Source organism: Schistocerca nitens, chromosome 1 (genome assembly GCF_023898315.1).
Source record: "Schistocerca nitens isolate TAMUIC-IGC-003100 chromosome 1, iqSchNite1.1, whole genome shotgun sequence".
Taxonomy (NCBI): Eukaryota; Metazoa; Arthropoda; class Insecta; order Orthoptera; family Acrididae; genus Schistocerca; species Schistocerca nitens.
Genome location: NC_064614.1, coordinates 633,798,467 through 633,821,263, shown reverse-complemented (window position 1 = coordinate 633,821,263; position 22,797 = coordinate 633,798,467). Strand labels below are relative to the sequence as shown.

At 36.1% G+C, this 22,797-nt stretch overlaps 1 protein-coding gene across 1 annotated transcript in view; it reads right to left on the bottom strand.

Annotated features, from left to right (window-relative positions):
- The window catches only part of LOC126258004 (legumain-like), a 148,074-nt gene that overhangs the window by 120,548 nt on the left and 4,729 nt on the right, over positions 1–22,797 (bottom strand). Inside the window, exon 3 of the mRNA XM_049955607.1 lies at positions 19,194–19,291. Within this exon, the coding sequence (XP_049811564.1) occupies positions 19,194–19,291 (98 nt within the window). The remainder of the gene's footprint in view (positions 1–19,193; positions 19,292–22,797) is intronic.

Genomic DNA, 22,797 nt, shown 5'->3' with positions numbered 1-22,797 from the left:
CGTGCTTGCTGCCACCTCATCTGCAGTTGTGTGCTGCCATTTGAAAAAGTGTAGTACGTTATGAACATCACACAGGTAATATGCAGCACAGCTGAGCCTTGATCATGTTGCATGACACAACTGTTTCTTGCTACTCATGTTGTATCCAGCACAGTTATCTTATGATCATGTCAAGCTCACCAATAAATGTTTTTGTAAGACCTAAAGTGTAGCATACAGAAATGCGAGTGAGTGATATATCTGGACACACTTAGCAACCAAGGGAAAACAAAGACTAACCAACATTAGTGGTTATGTTAACACGAAATAACATACATTACTCACCTCTGGCCTGGAATACCTTGCATACTAATAATTTTGCACTATGTGCATTGTCACTATACATGTAATAAAGAGAGGAGGTGGAAACATTACCTGGATACGTTTTATAGTTTTCCAGAAGAAATAAGGCCAAATGAAAATAGGACAGTGTGAGAAGATAATGGGGGAGATTCAGCATTTATTTCTGAATTTCAAAAAGCTGTGCACAAACTCGGAAGGAACAAATGCTTAGGTGTTAATGAAATAGCAGCAGAGTCCTTACAGACCTCTCGCAAAAGAGTGAAGCAAAAGCTCCACCAGTTTATAAATGAGATTTATTAAAATTCTGAAGAAAGCAGGTGTGGACATGTGAGAAAATAACCACACAATCTAGTGTTACATATATAAAAAATACTCCATACATCATTTTATTTAAAAAACGGAAGGGAAAATATAAAGCATATGAGGACATAACCAGTTTGGTTTTGCGAGAAGCAGTGGCACCCAAGAAGAAATTTTAGCACTGCAGAAAACAACAGAGGGCACTTCAGGAAACCAAGGTAACAGACACTGCATTCTCAGATTTGGACAAGGCTTTTCATGATGCTGAATGTAGTAAAATGTTTTCCATTCCTATGCAGTGTGGTATCAATTGTAGGGATACAGGGGTAATCTGTTCCCTTAATGTGAAGCAGACTGCTGCTGTTAGCATTGATGCAGAGGAACAATATGCCAAATCAGGCAAGGTGCACAGCAGAGTTGATCATTTGTGACATTTCGGGAATCCACCCTGTGTCTAATGTGAATAGAAATATTTGTTTAGTTTGCAGTAGTTATTATGCAACATTTTGTGATGCCAATGATTGAAATGGTTTAGGCACAATATTTGTTACATGAGAAAATGTGTGGTGGTTTTGTTGTTGTGCAAATGCATTGTAGATAGATGGAGAACAGAAAGATGCTGCAAGCTACTGGGTGTTTCCAGTCATGCAGTCCCTGGATGGCAGAGAGAATACGTCGGGCTGCAGTTGGCTGCTCGGAAGAAATATGAAAGATAATTGTTAAAAATGGTGGTAGTGATGTTAATGTTCATTTTAATGGTTCACAAAAATTTTAGCAGGGTTTTAATGGGCACTATGAGAAAGCTGTCTGACCAGGGGGCTCTTTTGATCTATATAAAGTCACGTTCACATAACTAAGTTGGGCAACGAAGAGCGAGAGAGTCGCTACCTACGAATATTGTGGTTCAAAAGACTGACTGGACTAATTCCTGAAGAGATTGGTATAGCTTCCTATGGTTAATTGAGATACTGATCAACTATGATTCAAGGCTGAACAGAATTTGAGTTCTTGATCAGTACAAGAGTAATTAAGAGGCTGAACTAGTTGAATGGCTGTATGTTAACAAATCATTTTCTGTTGAATGGTATTGTGGCTTGAGGATTATTTGGAATTAGCAAAAGTTCTGATTTGGTTCTGGGTTATTATACTAGTAGGCCTGTACTGAACCATCTTGTGAGGAAGTGTGGTATCTGTCTTTGTGTGGAACTGGTTGCTGAATTGCATTGAGTTTGTTTGTACGAATCAAGTACAGAGTATTGCGGTAACAGGCACCAGAAGCAAATTAAAGAACTTGAGATTTGTTATACAGCATTATTTGCCCTAACATGACATGATCCTTTATTCAAATTCGACATTATTTATTTTCCAAAACAAACCATTAATTTGAACTACACCAAGAGCTACTATTCACTTTAGGGAAAACTGTACCAAATGTCCAACTTGTGCTGTATTACCTAGTGGGGATAAAGCAGTTACAGCCCTCAGTGATTGAGTAAGCAAGCACAAAATGCAAGATGGGGCAGCCACAGCCTAAGTGGATAGGCTGCCTGCACTATCTATTGTGGCCAAGCAAAGAAATCATGACCAAATCTTAAGTAATGTCAGACTAGTATGTTAAATGTGTCTTTATCTGTGCACAACTGTTGCCAACACAGGTTTCTCATTCGTGGTGTGTGTGTGTGTGTGTGTGTGTGTGTGTGTGTGTGTGTGTGTGTGTACTAAGGTGTCTAGATGTAAATTATGAAGTGAAGTCAGTTTTTCAGATGTCACACTACATCCCAGTTGTATGCAGACTAATTCACGCAATCAAGTGCATTATTTGACACCTGCAGCACATTAGATAAATACGGATTGGACTCTTGTGAATAATGCTTTATTTATAATTTAATTCCCACGTATTAAGAAGATGGAAGTGAAGATTAAAAAGGATATATAAGACAATGTACATTTTCAACAGGTGATACCCCACAGCTCCTATATATTTCAATAAATATCATATTACCACCTTGAGGTGAACTGCTGGTAAAATACTTTATTTATACAATCAGTTTCGTTGTCTGCCTGCCGTTAGATAATACGAGGGCGGTTCAGAAAGTAACCTCCGATTGGTCACAGTGCGGGTTGTGGGGGGAGTAGCGACGCCATCTGTGCGTTCACGCACTCAACAGGTCAGTCGGCATCAAGCCGTGGTCGAGTGAACGTCGTACCTGCGCTAGTTTAGTTTTTGTGGCAGTTTGAAATGTGTGCTGCAATAGAAAACCCCGCCAAATGTGAAGTGCGTGCTGTCATAAGGTTTTTTACAACCAAAGGATATTCTGCAGCAGCTATTCATCGTGAGCTTTGTGCCGTGTACGGACCAAGAGTTATGAGTGAAGGAGTTGTCCGTGAATGGGTACGTTTATTTAAAAGTGGACGAGAAAACGTTCATGATGAAGAGAGGAGTGGTAGACCATCATTGGTGACTGACAAACTCGTTCAGACAGTTGATGCAAAAGTTCGTGAAAATCGACGTTTCTCAATGTCGGAGTTGTCTACTGGTTTTCCACAGATTTCTAAGACTCTCTTGTATGAGATAGTGACAGCAAGATTGGGTTACCGTAAGTTCTGTGCGGTCACAGGCTGGCTCCAGGCACAAGCGGGTGATTTTTATGCAGAAGGAATTTCAAAGCTTGTGAAGAGATACGATAAGTGCCTCAATCGCTATGGAGACTATGTAGAAAAATAGTGCAAAGATGTAGTTGTAAGATGTATATATTAAAATATTTTTATTTAACTTGGTGTATTTTTTTAAATCAACCGGAGGTTACTTTCTGAATGGCCCTCGTACATGAAGAAAAGTGGTCTCCGATTATCTTAGAAATCATCTTTGAAACAAGAGGTCAGTATGTGCCAGAACAGCTAGTACACTTTGCTCGAGTCCATACACACTCAATGCAACAAAGTTGCTGCTTCAATGACAAAAAATGATTCGGTTACAGGGATGTGGCAATGAGTTTAAATGAATAATTATGGACTTCCTGAAAGCATTTAAAGGGGGGATTGATGGCCTAGAAAGTGAAGGACCTATAATCTAGTTAGTTCTTCTTAGGTTTGACAAGAAATCTACCTTGTCAAATAGTGTGAGGTGTGTTACATTACTGTTGCAAGTACTGTTTTATTACGATACAAAGAAAGGATAAATTTGTAAATTAACTAGTGTTTTTGATGTATACTGACACTCATTTAGTTTTTGATATGAGATACATTGGATTAAAAATCGAGCCCTGACTTTTCTATGTTAGAAGGTCGTAATTACCTCCAACCATAAAATTGCTATGTTCCTTTGGTCATCTTTCTGTGATGTTAATATGTTTGACACAAATAATAAACATGAAATTCTTAAGAGCGTGCAACAAATGTGTGCTAGTTTTACAGGTACTACATGCAATCATTAATGTAATCATTCTGGTATAGTTCACGCCTACTGTCTAGAAGCAAAAAAAATATTATAATTTTTACAATATTTTATCAACATGAAACACAATCAATGTATACCTCCATATAGTTCTGTATTACCATGGCAGGAATATATAATCTGTATTACTTCTCTCTCTGTTGTTTATTGAGGCACAGCTGTCAAGAAGTGTGTCACTGCCAACCAGTAAGTGAGATTGATTCAACAGATGGGGCAATAACAAATTCTCTGCTGCAGATAAAGTAGATCTCTATACTTAAATACATATTGGAGATTATGATTACAAGTTAAGTGATGGAACAGACACGAACAGGATCTACCAGGGACAACTGCAGTTACAACACGTATTTTATTGTTATGTCCAGCTACAAGCACACCTAAGTGAATGGTGCTTTAGTAAAGCTGGCACATTATTAACAAATTGGCACAGCCAATTAAAACGAGACTGCATCAGTGATCTACTGGTGATCAACAATAACTATACCTAACGACTGGAAGAAAGTGCAGGTCATTTCCATTCTTAAGAAGGGCCTTAGGACAGATGCACACAATTAGAGACTTACATTGCAAACATCAATCTGTTGCAGAATTAAGGACCATGTTTTATGCTACAAGAATTATAATGTTTTTGGAGAATAAAAATCTCCTCTATAAAAAACAACATGGATTCCGCAAACACAGATACTGCAGAACTCAGTTCACTCTGTTCCTGGACGAGATCCACAGCACTGTAGACAATAGCACTCAGTTCGATGCCACATTCCTCGACTTCAGGACAATGTCCCGCATTGCCGTTTGGTAAAAAAATACAAGCTTATCGAGTATAGTAGCAGATTTTTGAGTGGATTCAAGACTTCCTTGTAGACAGAACTCAACATGTTGCTCTTAACAAAATAAAATCAACAAATGTAAAGGTAATTTCCTGAGTACCCCAAGGAAATGTGATAGGACTGTTACTAGCAGAAAGAATCATATGCTCCTTAAGGCTGTTCACAGATGATGTGGTTGTTTATAACACAACAGTGACGCCAGAAGATAGTAACGAATAACGAATTGCAGAATGGCCTGCAGAGAATTGATGAACGGTGCAGATTCTGGCAACTGACCCTGAACATAAGTAAATGTAACATATTGCAAATACATAAAAAAGAAATCCGCTACTGTACAGCAACACAATTGACGACAAACCACTGGAAACAATATCTACCATAAAATATCCAGAAGTAACTATCCTGCGTGACCGTAAGTGGAATAACTACATAAAACAAATAGTGGGAAAAGCAGATCCCGACTTAGACTTATAGGAAGAATCTTAAGGAAACATATGTCATCCACAAAAGAAGAGGATTATAAGGCACTTGTCAACCAGAAAGGAAGAGTCTTATAAGGCACTCGTTGACCAATTCTTGAGTATTGTTTATCTATCTATAATCCCTACCCGAAAGGATTGATAGAAGAGCGAGAGAAAAGGTCCAACAAAGAATGGCACGTTTCATCGCGGGATTGTTATGGAGATGCGAGGGAATGTTATGGAGATGCTCAACAAACTTCAGTGGCAGATGTTACAAGAGAGATATTGCGCATCACAGAGCTATTTACTATGAAATTTTGAGAGAGCACTTTCCAGAAAGAGTCAGACAACATATTATTACCCCCCCCCCTCCTACCCTCCTCACATACGGTCTCACATAATGAGCGTGAGGAGGAAATTCGAGAAATTACAGCCATACAGAACTTTACCGACAATCATTGTTCCCACACGCTTATTGCGAGAGGAATAGGGTCTGAGGGCTCAGTCAATGGTACGAAAAGTACCCTCTGCCACATATAAGTAGGTGGCTTGTGGAGAATGATGTAGATTTAGATTTACTTCAAGTGAAAAGTGTGAATAGTTACAGCTGCAAAGCTGTGAATATATCATGTTCCTCAAATATTTTCTTTATAGAGACAGTCGTCTCCAAGATTTGAGGGATAGTATTTATTTAAAGTGTATGCGTTTGCTATTATTGACACACAGAATAAATCTTCTATTTGGAAATGAGTCTCCTTTCTGTGTTTATACTGAGTATTAAATTATTTACATTGTTTTCCGCATACTGTATGACATTAACTGTATCACATAAACATTTGAGAGAGAGAGAGAGAGAGAGAGAGAGAGAGAAGGGGGGGGGGCTTTTTTTGTGCAGTGCAGTGGGCTGAGATGAAGTGAGACTTCAGTGATGACCGGTCATACTTGGTTATTCGCATGTCTGGAGTCCAGACATCAGACATGAAGTATGTGACAGAGCAGAGTCCTATGGGGCCAGACATGAGCACCTCGGTCCCCCCATAACGAGCCATAACAAGTCAAACGTAAAGCGCTGCAGCACTCTAAAAGCAATAGTTAGCGAACAACTCTTGGAGTGTCTTTATTTATTTATTTATTTATTTTTGCCCCTACTTTTAAATGGTATGGTAAAAGCAGTGGTGGCAACAATATTTTTTGTCGTAGGAAAGATCTTAGGTAGGTGAGGCTACAAGCGCACTTGTTCACAGCAGCAGTTGTGTATATGAAAGCTTTTGTGAATAAACTTCTTTCATTAACAAGAAAATTTAATTTCCTGGTGCTCATTATTTTGCCTATGTTGAAGTAATCCCCCATGCCTTATATTCTGTAATAAAGAAAAGGTCATAAGAATGTGAGAGAAAAGAAATTATCTTTTTTTGTGTAAAGTGTTAAAGTGAAAGGTATTAGAAATTTCCAGAGAGAGTAACTTTAGTACAGAATATACAAAGATATAGGTCTAATTTGAATTCTACATTCAAAAAGCATATTTTTTATGCAATTTTCATTCAGAATATTAAAGAAAGAAAAATACTGGATAGGCTGAACCTTTTTCCAAGCATAAGAAAATAGCTATGAAATAATGTTGAGCACTAAAAAGAAGGAGATACAATGCAAAAATATACTTGTTGTTTTTAACAATTTTAAATCAGTACATATATCATATCTCTGACTTTGCAAATATGCAGATCTTTGCTTTCTTGACATAAGAACCATTAGACAAAAGAAACTACGGAAATTTAAGTAAAAGGTGATAAGTATTTAATGAAGTAACTTATGATATCCAAATTTTATGTATTATATTAACTCATCTTGATGAACAGTATATAATAACTATTTATCATTGCGAAATATTTGAATTTATTTTGAAGTAGAGTCAGATATATATAACTGTTGTGTCATGTACAAGTAAGCATCAAAAGTTTGATTATGATATGAAGTAAATTATGACAGCAATAAGTATACCCATTACTAGAGGCCTGAAATATTCCGTATTTTGTGATAAATGTGAATACAGATGCAAATTCTGCCATGAACCATTTAATCAGAGAAAGTTTAAAATAGTTTTATTTTCTCCATACAAATATCAAAAATGCAATGAATTTTCTGTTACTGATATTACACATTATCTAGAAAAGCCCAGGTTAAAAAGAAAATATTTGTGAGAAAGTGTTTCCAAAACACAAAGGGCCAAACACAATGACTTATTGATGCGGTTGATGTTCTGGTATATGGTGTTCATATCATTTTTTATTTAAAATAAAAAAAAGAAAGAAAAAGCAAACAAGACAAAATATGTATAGATAAAACATGGAACAACTAAAAAATGGGACAAAACTGTATTAACAAAATTCAATGGAGGCAGAAGTTTACCTTTGCATCATGCAAAGCACTTGACCGCAAATCAGGATGTCATGTGATCTTACCCAGAACGGACCTTGAATTTTTCAGTCTGTGTTTTAACCTAGCCATCAACTCTTAACAACGTGAGGAGTCACCAGAAACGACACATGGTTCAGATTCCACATTAAACTAGGTCCCGTTTCTCCAGCTGGATAACAGGGTAGGGTAGGGACATGCAAGTCACCAAAGTTGTGTCCAACTGAAAGACTTGCACAGGCCAGTAAGCCACACGAAATTATAATAAAAATGTTATTATTATTATTATTATTATTATTATTATTATTATTATTATTACCTCAAATGATTTTTTAAAATTGTTCTGCTCAACTGTCACATACTTTTCACTTTTATGTATTTTATCATTATGTGCATTTTTGTTTGACCATTACTGCAATGTTTCTTCATCTTAACATGATTCACAGTGTCAGACCTTCCACCATGACCAACTACAAAGTTTCATTTGCACAACATACATTTATCCACTGTCTGTGATAAAATGGTAAAACTAAACCCACTTTTTATATTCCTGTTTTAATACTTTTATTTTGGCATCACAAAACAGTGAACATCAATCAGTACTACCAACAGTGTAAAACATTAACAGCATATAAAGAAAAGGTTGTAGAGCAAGTCGTACAAGTGGAGCTTCCCAGCACATATACTAGCACAAAGTGTATTATATTGCAAATCAAACCTCTAGTAGCTTAAAATACTTTAGCCAAGCAGAATTCCAAATAGCAGGACATCTGAGCGTCCCCGGAAAAATTTTGGGACAGCTGGACTTTTTACAAACAGGACTCTTCCATGCAAAAATGGGATGAGTGGACATCCTACCTTGGTGCCACATCAATTGTGGGGGTGGATGTCTCGGCCATGGAACTTAGCATCTTAGAGCAAAGAAACAATATGTTCGCTTGCTAGCTTAAGTTCAAAAGTAGGTTTAATCACTACATTTACATGCAACACAGCTTCCAAAAGCCAAAAATCAAATTTTGCAAACTGTTTTTCATCTTCGTGTTTTGTTCACATGTTAAGGGCTGAAGTGTATGGAAATCAGCTTTACCAGTTTCTGATTTAATTACAATAATGAGAGATTCTCTTCAGTTAAATTCAGAGGTAGACAATTTCATATTCAGTCTAATATTTATAGTGCTCCTAAATGGCACAGAAAGTCATTTTGTCAAAAACAGCAAAAATTTTTTAACAAGAAGACATGACCAGACAACTCAAGCATGTTTCAAAAACAGTTTACATGGGAGTAAAAATTGATCGTGGAAATTGAAACTACAACCATATCTCCGCAATTGTTATTTCTCTGGAGTGTTTACAACACCGACCAACAGTGGAATTGCAAAATCAGTTTACAAAATTATGTTCTAGGAGTGCCATGTAGATATAGTGAATATGGACACTTTAATGTGGCAGGTTTTTTTAATTGACCCATAAGAAACTGCCAGAAGTCGGGGCTGAATTACGTCACTGTCAATCTCTGCACGCAAGTGCATGGTGTAGTGATTCGAGAATTTCTGTGTAAATTCTAGAACCACTCAGCCTTCTATCATCTCGAACACACAATATTCTAGATACGAGTGTGTGATGGTAAAATCCTACCTACTGCGCGTCACATGTTTGTGTGTGTGCAGGTTTAAAATCAGTCATGGGAAGAAAGCAGACGCAGTGGTCGAACGGGAACGACAAGTACTTGTTGGGCAATTCATAGATGTTTTAGAGGAAGAACCATGGAGTTTTTATGCCGCTCTGTACCTATTGTGTCACTGGTTATTGTTAATTACAACAAGAACAGTTGAGAAAAGGTACTATTGGGAACTCTTAATCCAGCCTTGTTGGAGGCAAGACCTATTTTATGATTCATGTGAAGTAGAGTCATGGTTATTAAGCCAAATCTTTTATAAATGTAATTAAATTTGTTTCTGACATTGGACAGAGCGAGTGAGAATTCATATATGTATGTGGAAAGCGAGAATTTTATTTTGTATGGAGTTCAAATATACTGCTGATTGATGAAAAGTAATGTTCATGTATCTACTTATTTCACAAGTAGAGACAGAGGCTTAAATATCTTAACTACGGAGAAGAAGTCAAGAGAGTTTTCCAGCAGCCAGCAAAGAAGATCGGCTGCGAATCCCAAGTAAGTCACCTCATATAAAAGAAGTGGGGAGTTTGTACGTCTACTTCATGCTTTAAATTGGCGTCAAAAATGTTAGAACGTGGCAACCTGTGAGAAAGGACCCAAGAAAATGGGAATGTTAAGTCAAAAACTAGAGAAGAAGTTGTTACGTGTTGCCCTAGTAACCAAACGTAACACGACAAGGGATTTACTCTGAGACACTGGAATATGTTCAAGTATCCAATGAAGAAAAATTTGAATGAAAAATGGTGAAGACATGGAAAATTCACAATTATAAAATAGCAAAGAAGATTTCAACACATTTGTCTAAGAAGAAATACGCATAGAACACCTCAACCAAGAAGATCCAGTGTGGGGAGTATACAGCCCTCACACACATCGAAGGGACGCAGACGTGGAAACCAACCTACATCCGACACTGCCGGCACCAGCTGCTGTTCATCGGTGCTGACCTGCCTCTACATTCGCTCATCTATGCAACGAGACTTCTACGCTGGGTGAGCATGAAACAAAACTTCATTACTTTAGTACGATGTGGTACATACTGTTGAGTGAACTTTCATTGTCTAATTATAGTATTTAAATTTAGTTTTAAATGCTCACTAGGGCTAAAGCATATAAAGGCATGGACAATATACAAGTTGAGGACACTCAAGAACCAGCTATGGCTATGAAAGTTAGTAAAGAAGTGCCAGTCTGAACTACATTGATAAATTTAATTAAAGCTCAGAGTCTGCAATCAAATGCTCAGAATGAGACTCTAAGGAAAGAATCAGGCTTGGTAAATTCTCAATTAAGTACCCAGAGTGAATCTTTAAATGCTCAAATTCTTAAGTTAAACTCGTTAGATTCGCAATTAAATACCCAGAGTGAAGTTTTGAATGCTCAGAGGGAAACTCTAAATGCCCAGAGTGAAACTCTTAAATAGTCAAGTGGCAAATCTAGGTTTGCTAAATGCCAAAGTTGACTCACAAAGCAACAAATTTAGTAATCTATTCGAAGGCATGGGTGCTCTCTAGACTGAATTTGATGCCTTAAATAGTAGAGTAGAGAATTTAAAAATAGATTTAAAGGCTGAATTGACTAATTCCTTGACCATTCATGTAAATCAAATGTTTACTGACCTTAGTCAGAAGCAGAATGACAATTTCCAAGATTTATCAAAAAGGTTAGAATTTAACACTGAGGACAGATGTAATAATGTGGAATCCAAAATTAATGAAAAGCTATTATCTTTTGAAAATGTGTGTAATGTTAAGTTTAATGCTGTAAAGCAGGGATTGAATATTTTGAAAGATAGTGTAGATAAGAATAATGAATTAATACCAATTATTCAATTGCAAATTACAGGTGTCAGTACACAAGTAGATAATGTAGAAAGAAATTTCAAAGAGAAAATGACGAACTCTGATACCATAAATGTAAGTAGTTAGGAGGAACAAATTGAGGAAATTATAGATCGAAAAGTTACCGAGAGAATAATCTCCAAAAACGTATCGCCCATTCTGTCTTCTGAACTTAGTGATAGCAGGAAGAGTAAAGACAACTTGTGGAGAGAATTCAAGCTTATCCAGGATAAAGTAGAAAAAAGTGTAACATCACCTAATGTGGTGTTAACTAGTGAAGCTGTGACTGATTTACAATGAGGCGCCTAATTCTATATATCTAGACAATTCCCTAAATTTAAGCCGGACGGAGATGTACATCTGACCCATTTCTTAAAAAGGTTTCACCAAGCATTACCAAAAAATTGGGAAGATTCTAAGAAAATTGAATTTGCTGTGGGGTACCTTCTAGGGGAAGCCTCAGAAAGGGGTACAGTCAATATTGAGAATTTTTCCTCTTGGGAAGACTTTCAAAAAAAAATCTAAAGAGAAATACTCGTCTGCCAGTGCACAAGAAAAGTTAATATCAGATCCATGGGACCCGGGCAGAGTCACCTATCCCCCAGGGACATTAACATTCTGAGTTAATGGGCAGAGCGATGACTGTCAGATCCCAAGTTGTTTTTGGTGTTTCTTCCAAAATAGTTTTCTTGCACCAAATTCCTTTAAAATCTAAAACTATTCTATAATCTTATTGCTTAAAAAACCGGATATGACCATAAAATAGAGAACAACTTAAGAGAATCACAGAAATAAAGTGATTTCTAGATGAAATAAATTGCCTGGAGTATTATATTTGTGGAAAATGTAATATGATGTAACTAATTGAACAACTGTTATACCGAAGTGTATAGCTTTTCTGATTTGTATCGAGTATTTTATACCTTTTATGAGATGTGATATAGATGGGAGGGTTTGTATAAATTTTGAAAGGGGTGGGTATTGTACATAAGAGCATGATTTACACGAACAAATAAATCATGACTAACACAAAACACATATCACACCTTTCAAACAACCCTCACAAACAAGTGTGCCTGATTCTTCTTCATTTGCCGTTTCCATAGGATTGCTAGGATTTCCTCCGGGGACCTCAAAGGGTGAAGGTGGGACAAGTCCGTTCTGTAGGAGATAATTTAACACCAAACCTCCTCCAGTGTCTCACAAAAGTAACTGAGAGGTAGGGATCCTGGGGAACAGGGGTGGGAGGGTTTCCTGTCTTTGGGGCTATCTTCTTTCCCTTCTTCGATCCTCGCAACCACATCTATTTTTTCCTTTCTCACTTCTCATCTTGAGGATCTATCTATCTTTTCCCTCTTTCCATATTCATAAACTTCTATCGCTGAAGTCCTTCCTTATTTCCGTGGTTACTAATAACCTACATCTTATCTTTAGATAAGAAGGCCGAAGAATCAGACTACACGAACACACATCCACATATACACAAATATACACTTCTACGCAAACATTAAATTATATAAGACAAAGCCTGTTATGATGTGAGAATTGCCAGGTGTTGTAGGGGAAAAGGTGTGAACATAGGGAATTATGCGCACATGTATGGGGAGTTATGACGGTTCTACATCGAATATAAATAAGGAGTGGTGCCCATACACAACGAACAACTATAAAATAGTAATGAGTAATGGATGTATAAGAAAAAGGCGTGAGCAACGTAGGCGCACTAAAAACTCTGATGAACTGAAGGATAGTGGGACGTAAGTAGTATACGTAGACATAATATCTATTGAAAGTATACAAGTTGATAAGTAGAGGAGGACTCTATGGAGTGAATGATATATTAAAGAATGAATGCGAAGTTTAAGATATATTTATAACTTTACCAAAGATAATTATGGTATACACAGAAACGTATACTGGGGTAATGTACCATGAGGCCTCCTCAGAAAGAATAAAGGGGGCGTTCCCGGCATACACTAAGTATAAAGGGCAGACGTACCTATGTGGAAATAGGACGATCTTTGGCCTAAAAAATAGAGATGTTTTGTAAGGGACATACCTACCAGAATGGAAAGAGGAAGTGCTCTCATAAGGTCAACCCACAAGCAAGGAATAGATGCTGATCCTAGGAGAAGGGGACAGTATCGTGACAAAAGTCATAAATTCTATAGGAATTATTCTGGAAAGTATAAATTCTATGAACAACTAGCATTATTATGTTTTGTAGATATAAGTGAGTGTCAAAAGAGTTCCTCCAAGCTACAACTAATGAAAATAGTACATACTAGGAAAAAGGTAGTACAAAAAGATAAGAATAGAAAATAGATTACTCATATGTCACGAACACCTTAAGTTTTTGATTGAAAAAGAAAATAAAGAAAAGAGAAGAAGTCCTCAAATTTCTAAATATTAGTAAAGCTGACTAAAATCTTGAGTAAATGCTCAAATTTTAATAACAAAGTAAAATAAGGAAAGAAAAAATTAACCATAAGAGAAAATTTGTTGTTATGGAAAGGAAAGATATATATATATATATAAACCTATGTAAAAAAATATATATACTGTTAAGATATGAAATGATGTTATGAATGATATTACTTGCATAATGATTATGTATAAAATATCACGTGTTCAATCCGACTGGGGAGGGGGGGGGGGGTGTCTATATGTAGTGATTCGAGAATATCTGTGTAAATTCTAGAACCACTCAGTCTTCTTCCACCTCGAACACATGATATTCTAGAAACGAGTGTGTGATGGTAAAATCCTACCTACTGCGCATCACATGTTTGTGTGTGCAGGTTTAAAACCAGACGTGGGAAGAAAATAAACGCGGCGGTCAAATGGCACCGACAGGTACTTGTTGAGCAATCCATAGATGTTTTAGAGGAAGAACCATGGAGTTTTTATGCCCCTCTGTACATATTGTGTCATTGACTATTGTTAATTACAACAAGAACAGTTGAGAAAAGGTACTATTGGGGACTCTTAATCCAGCCTTGTTAGAGGCAAGACCTATTTTACGATTCATGTGAGGTAGAATCATGGTCATTAAGCCAAATCTTTTTTAAATGTAATTAAATTTGTTTCTGACATTGGATGGAGCGAGTGACTTACTGTAAGTCATATATGTACGTGGAAAGTGAGAATTATATTCTGTATGGAGTTCAAATATACTGTTGGTTGATGAAAAGTAAAGTTCACGTATCTACTTATTGCACAAGTAGAGAGAGAGGCTTAAATATTCCTGTACCTAGCATCATTCTACAGAGAAGAAGTCAAGAGAGTTTTCCAGCAGCCAGCTAGCCAGCAAAGAAGATCGGCTGTGAATCTCAAGTAAATCACCTTGTATAAAAGAAGTGAGAAGTTTGTGTGTATACTTCACGCTTTAAATCGGTGTGAAAAACATTAGAGTGGTAGCCATTACTGAACATTTTGTATTGTTGCTTGTTCATTGTTTTACTTTCTTATTTTCACTCATTTCAAAATAGAAATTAGTGAAAAACCTAATCCTGGTCCATCACAGAGTCTGATTACAAGCCTTACAACACAAGCAGGGATCAGTGATTCCTATGACCCTTTCTGATGCTCTGGTGGTCATGATTTTTGTTTTTTTACACTTGCGACTGAATGTCAGCTTGTAGTGTCCACATTCTGCACTATAGCAAGTGAAAAACAAAACCTGTCAACATATTTCAGCCACACCAAAAGTCTTCCACTAACATGCGAACTTTTACACTAAGTACTTTATCAGTTCTATCTGAAAAACTGTCAAGTATGGATTGGATGGCTATAAATGGCCATGAAGAGTCAAAATCAATACTCTGCCAATTTTGTAATTACCTTGGGAATGAAAAAATAATTTCTAGAAACACCTTAAATCTGAGAAACACTCTGTTCACCAGCAGGAAAACTGCTGCTGATTCTCAACATAAACAATCTTTTGTTGGAAGCTGAAATACAGCTGAAAGAAGAAAACAAAAAAGAGACTATTTCAGTAAAAATGGTTGAAGTTTATGCTAAAGCAAACATTCAGGTCAAAAAGTTCTCCAATCACCACTTTTTTAACAGTCAATTTCAGCACGCTAATACTTTGTTCTCAGGCACTTAGCAAGACAACCTTTTAACTTTGTAAGTCTACCCACTTTTAAAAGAGTTTTGATGCAAATTTCAACAAAAATATTTTCAGGTCACTACCCATTACATGGGATATTTAATGTTTGTAGCTCAATATTGGAGGCTACATACTTGTGAATTCACATTTAAATTATACAGTTGAACTTTGACTTCACATTCTCTGATTTTTATTTTCCCCGTTTTCTTCCTATTGAAATTTGATGTGACATTCGAGTTATAAGTGGCACAAAAGACAGATGGTTCACACCAAGGTCCGGTGGTGGAGTTAAGGAAATATTTTATGCCACTGTGGAGATTGGAGACAAATGAGAGGAAATACTCATGTAATCCACGATCGGTGTTGCCAACACAACTTGCAACATTTAGCTTCACTACGCAATTATGATACAACTACTGCTAGGTTGTAGCAGTTATGGAAAAACCAGACAGTTTACGTAAAGTGTTCAGAACCACACCAATATGAGATGAAGCTGCCCAGCCACTACCATTTCTTGTGCCAGTCTCACCTTTTCGCATGTTTTTCCGATGTGCTGTATTCCGCAACAATATCAATCGTCAACCTATTAAATTCTAACACTGAGTCTCGGAGAATGTGCTCGGTCATAATCAAGGAAACATCGCTCATTTCCATGTAGTGAACTCTTAATTGGCTGGTGACTTGTTAAATCAGCCAACAGGCAGCACAGCCACCCCATCACACTAATGTGTGGAGAGGGGGAGTGGCCCTTCAATGATGGGAGTGCAGGTAGGGGTGAAAGCATTTTGTGAAGTGCTGAAAATATATTTTTCATGCAGATGGTGTGCTATGACAGAAATGTCACAGGGAAATAGGACAAGAGTTTCACAATAACACATTTTAAAGACTTTCGTCTTCAAATCTGAAACGATACAGCTGTAACAACTACATACATATATACTTTGTACCACACACTGTAGATCTTAAAAGATAGGGAGCAGCGAGAGAGGATATGAAGTGAAACTGCAGCACCTCAGCTTTCTTTCAAATTTACATTTTACACGGTGTACAGAAATTCACTGAGCCTACTTCTAACACACTTTTAACGTTCAACTAGGGAAGTAAATTCATTTTTTCATGTCTCTGCTTCTCTCATCAAACCTAAGAATAACACTTTAACGGTGGTGAGCATATGAAGTGCGGCTCATAAGAAAAGCATTAAACAATAAAGCAGATGTCCGAATTTATGTTAATGGTTTAACCACTTCCCTGCTGTAATATTCTTGGTTTAATTCAACATGTTCATCAATTTTTGCTTTTTTATGAGTGAGCACAAAGGATGACCTCTCAAAAAAAAAAAGGGTTTTGAACGTATAATTCATTGTCATAGAATATCAGAAAATAGCTAGATTACCATGCACCCAGACACCAATTTCAATTTTTTAATGAGTTTTAGCTTGTTGTTACATGTCTGTGATTTTTTAAGAACTTGTGAATTTATTACCACAAATTACTGCATAATCATTGTATTGCACATTTAATTTCCTTTCCTTTGACAGATTTTATACAAAGCATTGGAAAGGACTGAGATTTTTAATCATATATGCCAATTACATGTGTTTTTGCTGGTATCTTGGGGGTTTTAACACTTTCCTTGGTCCTACATTTTCTTAAATTTTGTGTTTTTGAAGTCTGGACTGCATGAAAATGTAAAATACGGCTCTCACTGTATTATCTGTAGCTAGTGAGTTCAGCTGCTATTTACATTTTGCCATCCCGTATTACATAGCGGTACACTTTGGATAGGTTATTCACTTACACCTTAATTGAAATTTGATATTAATTATTATATAATTGTGAATATTCATACCAGCAATCTTATAAAAGCAGTTGAAATATCTTCAATATTTGTAAGTCAAGCATTATTATGCACCAGATTGCATGTACATTCAATGATTAAGAACTTTGTATTGGCAAGAGGGGAATATTTGTGAGGGTGATAAGGCTTACCCTTCAAAACAGTTCACACTTTAATCACTGTTAGTATTACTTAGAACTGCTGGTGAGTGTGTTTCAGTTTTCACCCAGTTTGGAAGTAGCTCATTAAGAGAAAGAAACAAAATTGTGTTCCTGCCACCTTGGTGATCACACAAATTACAATACTAAGTACTATATACTATATTAAGTAAGGTGAGAATTATAAATCTGTATTACATATATTTTTATACAGTACATAAACAGAAAGAACAAGCAGTTTAAATTATGTAAATCACACAGGTTTTTAAGGGCATCAGATCTCCCTCATGATTAGCCAGAAGAAGGACTCTGTTACTTGGACATCACTCTCATTTAATTTGTACATTGAAATGACAGAAATAACAAACAATGTTGATGCATCACTTATTTGCTATGGTCAGAAAATCAGCATGGTACAGTTCACTAAAAATTTAGTGCTATTGGTCAAAAGTGGACAAGAATTGAGACAAATGCTAAATGTAATTGAATACTAGATCATGGATCTAATACATACATAAACAAAAAGGAAACTATGGTAACTGTACATGCATCAGGTGGGCATGCTGACTGGATAAGTGTTATGCTTGGACAAGAAACTACTGAAGGTGTGGATGAATTTCGATTTCTCTGAAGGGGAATAGATAAACAAAAGAAGATGCAAGCAAGATACATTATCAACAATCACACAACTGAAAAGTGAATGAAAACTCTCCTCTAATCAGCATATTTACATTACATACACATGATCTAGTATATAAATTTGTTACTTCTGCCAAGTGGCTGACAGATTATGCTGTTTATAGAAATGCTGATACACCAGAAGACTACAGGAAAATGCAGGATGACATGCAGAGGATCAACAGCTAGTGCTGGGACTGACAATTTACCCAAAATGTAAATAAATTTAACCTACCACACATAAACAGTCAAAGAGCTCCACTACTGTTCAATTACTCTGTTGGCAACAAATCACTACACACTGCAACTACTGTAAAATATCGTGGAGTGACCATGTGTGATAAAGTGGAATGACCACATAAAACTAACTATAAGAAAAGAAGATTCCAAGCTGAGATTCATTGCAAGAACCTTAAGAAACTGTAATTCGTCCACAAAGGAAGTGACTTACAGAAGATTTATTTGACCAGTTTTCGATTTGGTTGCCACAAGAATGTTATGGAGATGCTCAACAAGCTACAAAGCCAGAGCCTGGAGAAGAGAAATGCACTTATGAAAAGAGCACATAAATTTCAATTGTTCTGTCAAGCCAGTAACAACATTTTCACCTCCCCTCTCCCCATATTAAACATGAATGACATATGAATGCTTTATCAGCTACATTTGAACACAATGCTGAAAATTTGGGTGAATGGATTATAACATCAAAATTAAGATTGTACTGCTTTTATACATGGGCTAATTTGTAATATTCAATGTGGAGACGGTGACAAAGTGGACAACCACCCCACACTAGAATCATGAAAGATGTTCACCTGTACAAATTTCAGCACAAAAGAAAGCTTGCATCTCATAGTTAGAAAAGAAAGGATAAAATTTCCCCAAACATGAAAAAAATAAAGAGGAATGATTAAAAGTACACCAGTAAATCAGTAAATAATGGAGAAATGCCTTTCCTTTACTTCTCAACACAAATGAATATACACATGGTGTAAAATTCAGTGGCAGCAGGTTTTATTATTGGATCGTCACTGTGACGAACACTGCCAAATTTCCACAACACACATTGCCAGCTTCACAATACTTACTCAGAACTGTTGGCAACATCATCATACATCATAACTATAATGTTTTCTTCCGGGATACCATTTTTGCGCAGGATTTGGAATGCATGACACACATCAGCCTATTGACAGGAAAAAAAATATATATATAGAATAAATACCGTTAATTTGAATTTCACAGTCTAACACAATAAAATTCAGGAAAAAAATGTTAACTTGCATTGTTTGTGTACATAAACATTTATTTCAAGTGTGGGAGAGAACAAAGGGGATACTTTCTAAATTTCTATTAACAGGGCTGTAATTTTCTTAGATTGCCTCACAAATAAGTTCATCAAAATCACTGCAGTTCTCCCTCTACTAGTTTATATTATGAGTTAATACTGTTAAAATTATACTCATGACTTTCAAGCTGTCTTTCATTTATTCTTCTTAAATCATCACCATTGTTAACATTATTCTTTCCTTGAGTGTTAGTAAAACAAAGTATAGGCAATACAGGAAGAACCTGTATAGCGCCAATTAACACACAAGTAAAAAAGCAGTGTGAAATACTGATATTACATGAATTCTCTGTGTTTCGTACCAAGCATCTACAAAAGTAAAAGTGACACAGCAACAACAAAACCATTTAACATTTTGATCATTACGAAAAAATACACAAACAGATGACACCACGACATACACTTATACAATAGTAACTAAAATGCCTCATATAGTATAATAATTATTATTAAATCACTACTGGCAGCAGTTTCTAGACACAAAAAACATATAGGCCTAGCCTAAGTCCTCTGCTCTCCACTTATTTGGTATTAGAGACAGGTTTCAGCAAACCAGAAAAATACACCAAATCATTTCCACGCACTACCATATGTGCAGAGTTGACAGTGCCCTTTACTCTCCTAGGAACACTACAGAGATAAAACTAATTCTGAATGGTGAAGAATCAAATATAGCACAACTAGTTTCAGCCAATAGTCCCTTTCTCTTACAAAACTTTGTAAGTGACCTATTTGCTCAATGCTGCATAAAGCCTGTTAGTATATTTAACTTAGAAAGCAAGCTGCAAATGTTCCTTCCTCGTGGTACTTGTTCTAGTGAGCTGCATACCATATGTCCCCCCACCCTCCCAACTTCTTCACACACACACAGACATACTTTTACTTTTTAATGACACTTGGGGCTAATAATAGCAACACTAGTTTCGAATGAATGATAATGTAGCTATATAGTCAAAATAAAATGGATAAAAGCTCTTTGTACATCACTTTGGATTGACCTGCATTTCAGTGTGAAAGCTCTCAACAGACTGCTGCAGATATAATGCAATAAATTCAAATTTGTTTATCCCTTCTTACAAAAATAAACACAAACATATGATTGTAATAAGCCTAACACTGCAGTTGTGCCTTTAATTAATAACATTTGACACAAAACAACTGAATGTCTTCAGGAAATAATTACTTTTCCTTTACTATTATACTTACAATTATTTCCTTTGCTAAGTTTCCAAGATATCACATGAGCCATATCTACTCTCTCATAGAACAAATAATTACCAAGTCCCAAAATGCTGACAAAATTTTTAAAATATAAAAAGAAAATTTACAAACATGATTCATTCATTTGTACATCATATTTCATAAGTCCTGTCATGATATGAGCCTTCAGGAATGTGGAACAAGTCAAGTTATGCATTAACTGACATGACAAGACACTGTAAAGTATGAGATCTGTTCAAAAAATTCTGGAACACTTGTAGTTTCATGCCAACATGCCTACATTAAATTTTGTGTGAAACTCAAAAAGACTTTACAGAGAACACACCAAATGATGCATGAAGTCTACAGTAATGAGTGCTTAAGCCGTACATGGTGTTATGAATGGTTCACGTGACTCAAAACTGGCCAAATGAAAGTTAAAGGTGAACCTTATTCAGGACGTCTACCGACAACGCTCATGTTGGGAATGTCAACGAAATTTGTGCCACAGGGACAAACTGTTAATCGATGGTACTATCAGAACGTGCTGCGATGCCTGCAAGGAAAATGTAAGAAGGAAACAGCCTGAAATGTGGCGAGACAGTACATGGCTCTTGCAACATGATAAAACACCTACACATTCATCCGTTTTGGTGCATGACTACTGTACAAAAAACCAAATCCCTGCGATGCCTCATCTTCCATACTCTCCAGACCTGGCCCCTGCAGGCCTTTTTTTTTTTATTTCCAAAGTTGAAAATTTGCAACCATAGACGAGGTAAAAGAAAATTTGCAGACAGCACTCCATGTGATCCACCAATAGGCGTACCAAGACTGCTTCTGGAAGTGGAAGCGGCACTTGGATTGGTGTATCAATTGTGGAGGAGAGTATTTCGAAGAAGACCCTGCACAATAAGTAAAAAGTAAGCATAGAAAAATTTTGTGGGTTAAGTTCCGAACTTTTGGAACAGATCTTGGACATTACAAGTCACAAACAAACAAGAATTGCATAACACATTGAAGTAAGAAACTCTAAATTACTGCAAGGAATTCTTGTACAGAATAAAAGTTGTGTGCCCTAACAAAGCTTTTCCTTTTATTCTGCACACGAGTTTCACACTATGTTGTAATGTTTTATTTTTCTTTATACGCCATTGCAAATCTTTCAGAGTCTTGTTTGTGATTTCATCATCATTATTATTATTAGCCGATTATTATTATTATTATTATTATTATTATTATTAAGCAGCATTCTAAGAATTGTGCAGCAACTTGTTCACTGACTGAGCAGCTATAGCTCACATGGCAACATGAGAAAAGTAAAGTGAACTTGTCAAGGAAAAACAGGTGTAAATAAACAGTCAATGAATTGTACAATGAGAAAGTCTGTATTTTTTATACCACGTAATGCTTCTGGCGAAGTTGTAAAATATGTTTATTTGCAGTCATTTCAATTATATATGAAAAACAAACACTCTTCATTGATAATGTATAAACAGGTCATCAGTAATTTGCAATGCACACTGAAATCATACATACTGGTTACTTCTCTGTCCAATGTATTATTGGAATTACTTAGTATTACTGAGTGTTAGACTTCAGGCAAGGGTCTGCAGAACATGACTTGTGAGATTATTTTGATGGGTACATTTTGTAACAGAAAGTTTCCTTTCTCTATCACCTATAGCAAATAGTGCAATTACTTAAAAAAAAGTCTCATTTATAGCACCTGAGAGCAGGATGTCACAGCAAACAAGTGAACATACAATGAGTTTACATTTTCAAAATAGTATAAGTTGACAGAAAGCTCCAAAAAGTGAAGTACCACGAAGCAAATTACAACGTAAAATAAATAACATGCTCCGATGACTATAATACCAGAGACTATTATTTGAAGATCATATCTCACAGCTTTTACATATTTATTGAGCTCCATTCTCACACCAAAAGGTGCTCGATTTCTGAACATGGTGACACAGATAGGTAACAAATAATTAAGCTCTGTAAGTAAATTGAAAAACAAAGAAGAAAAGTTTATAAAATGTATGCCATTTGCTATATATTATGATGTTAATTTATTTCATGCTACACTGTATCAAAAGTTCTTGGAATTAGTGATATGGAAGCAAACAAACCATGATAAA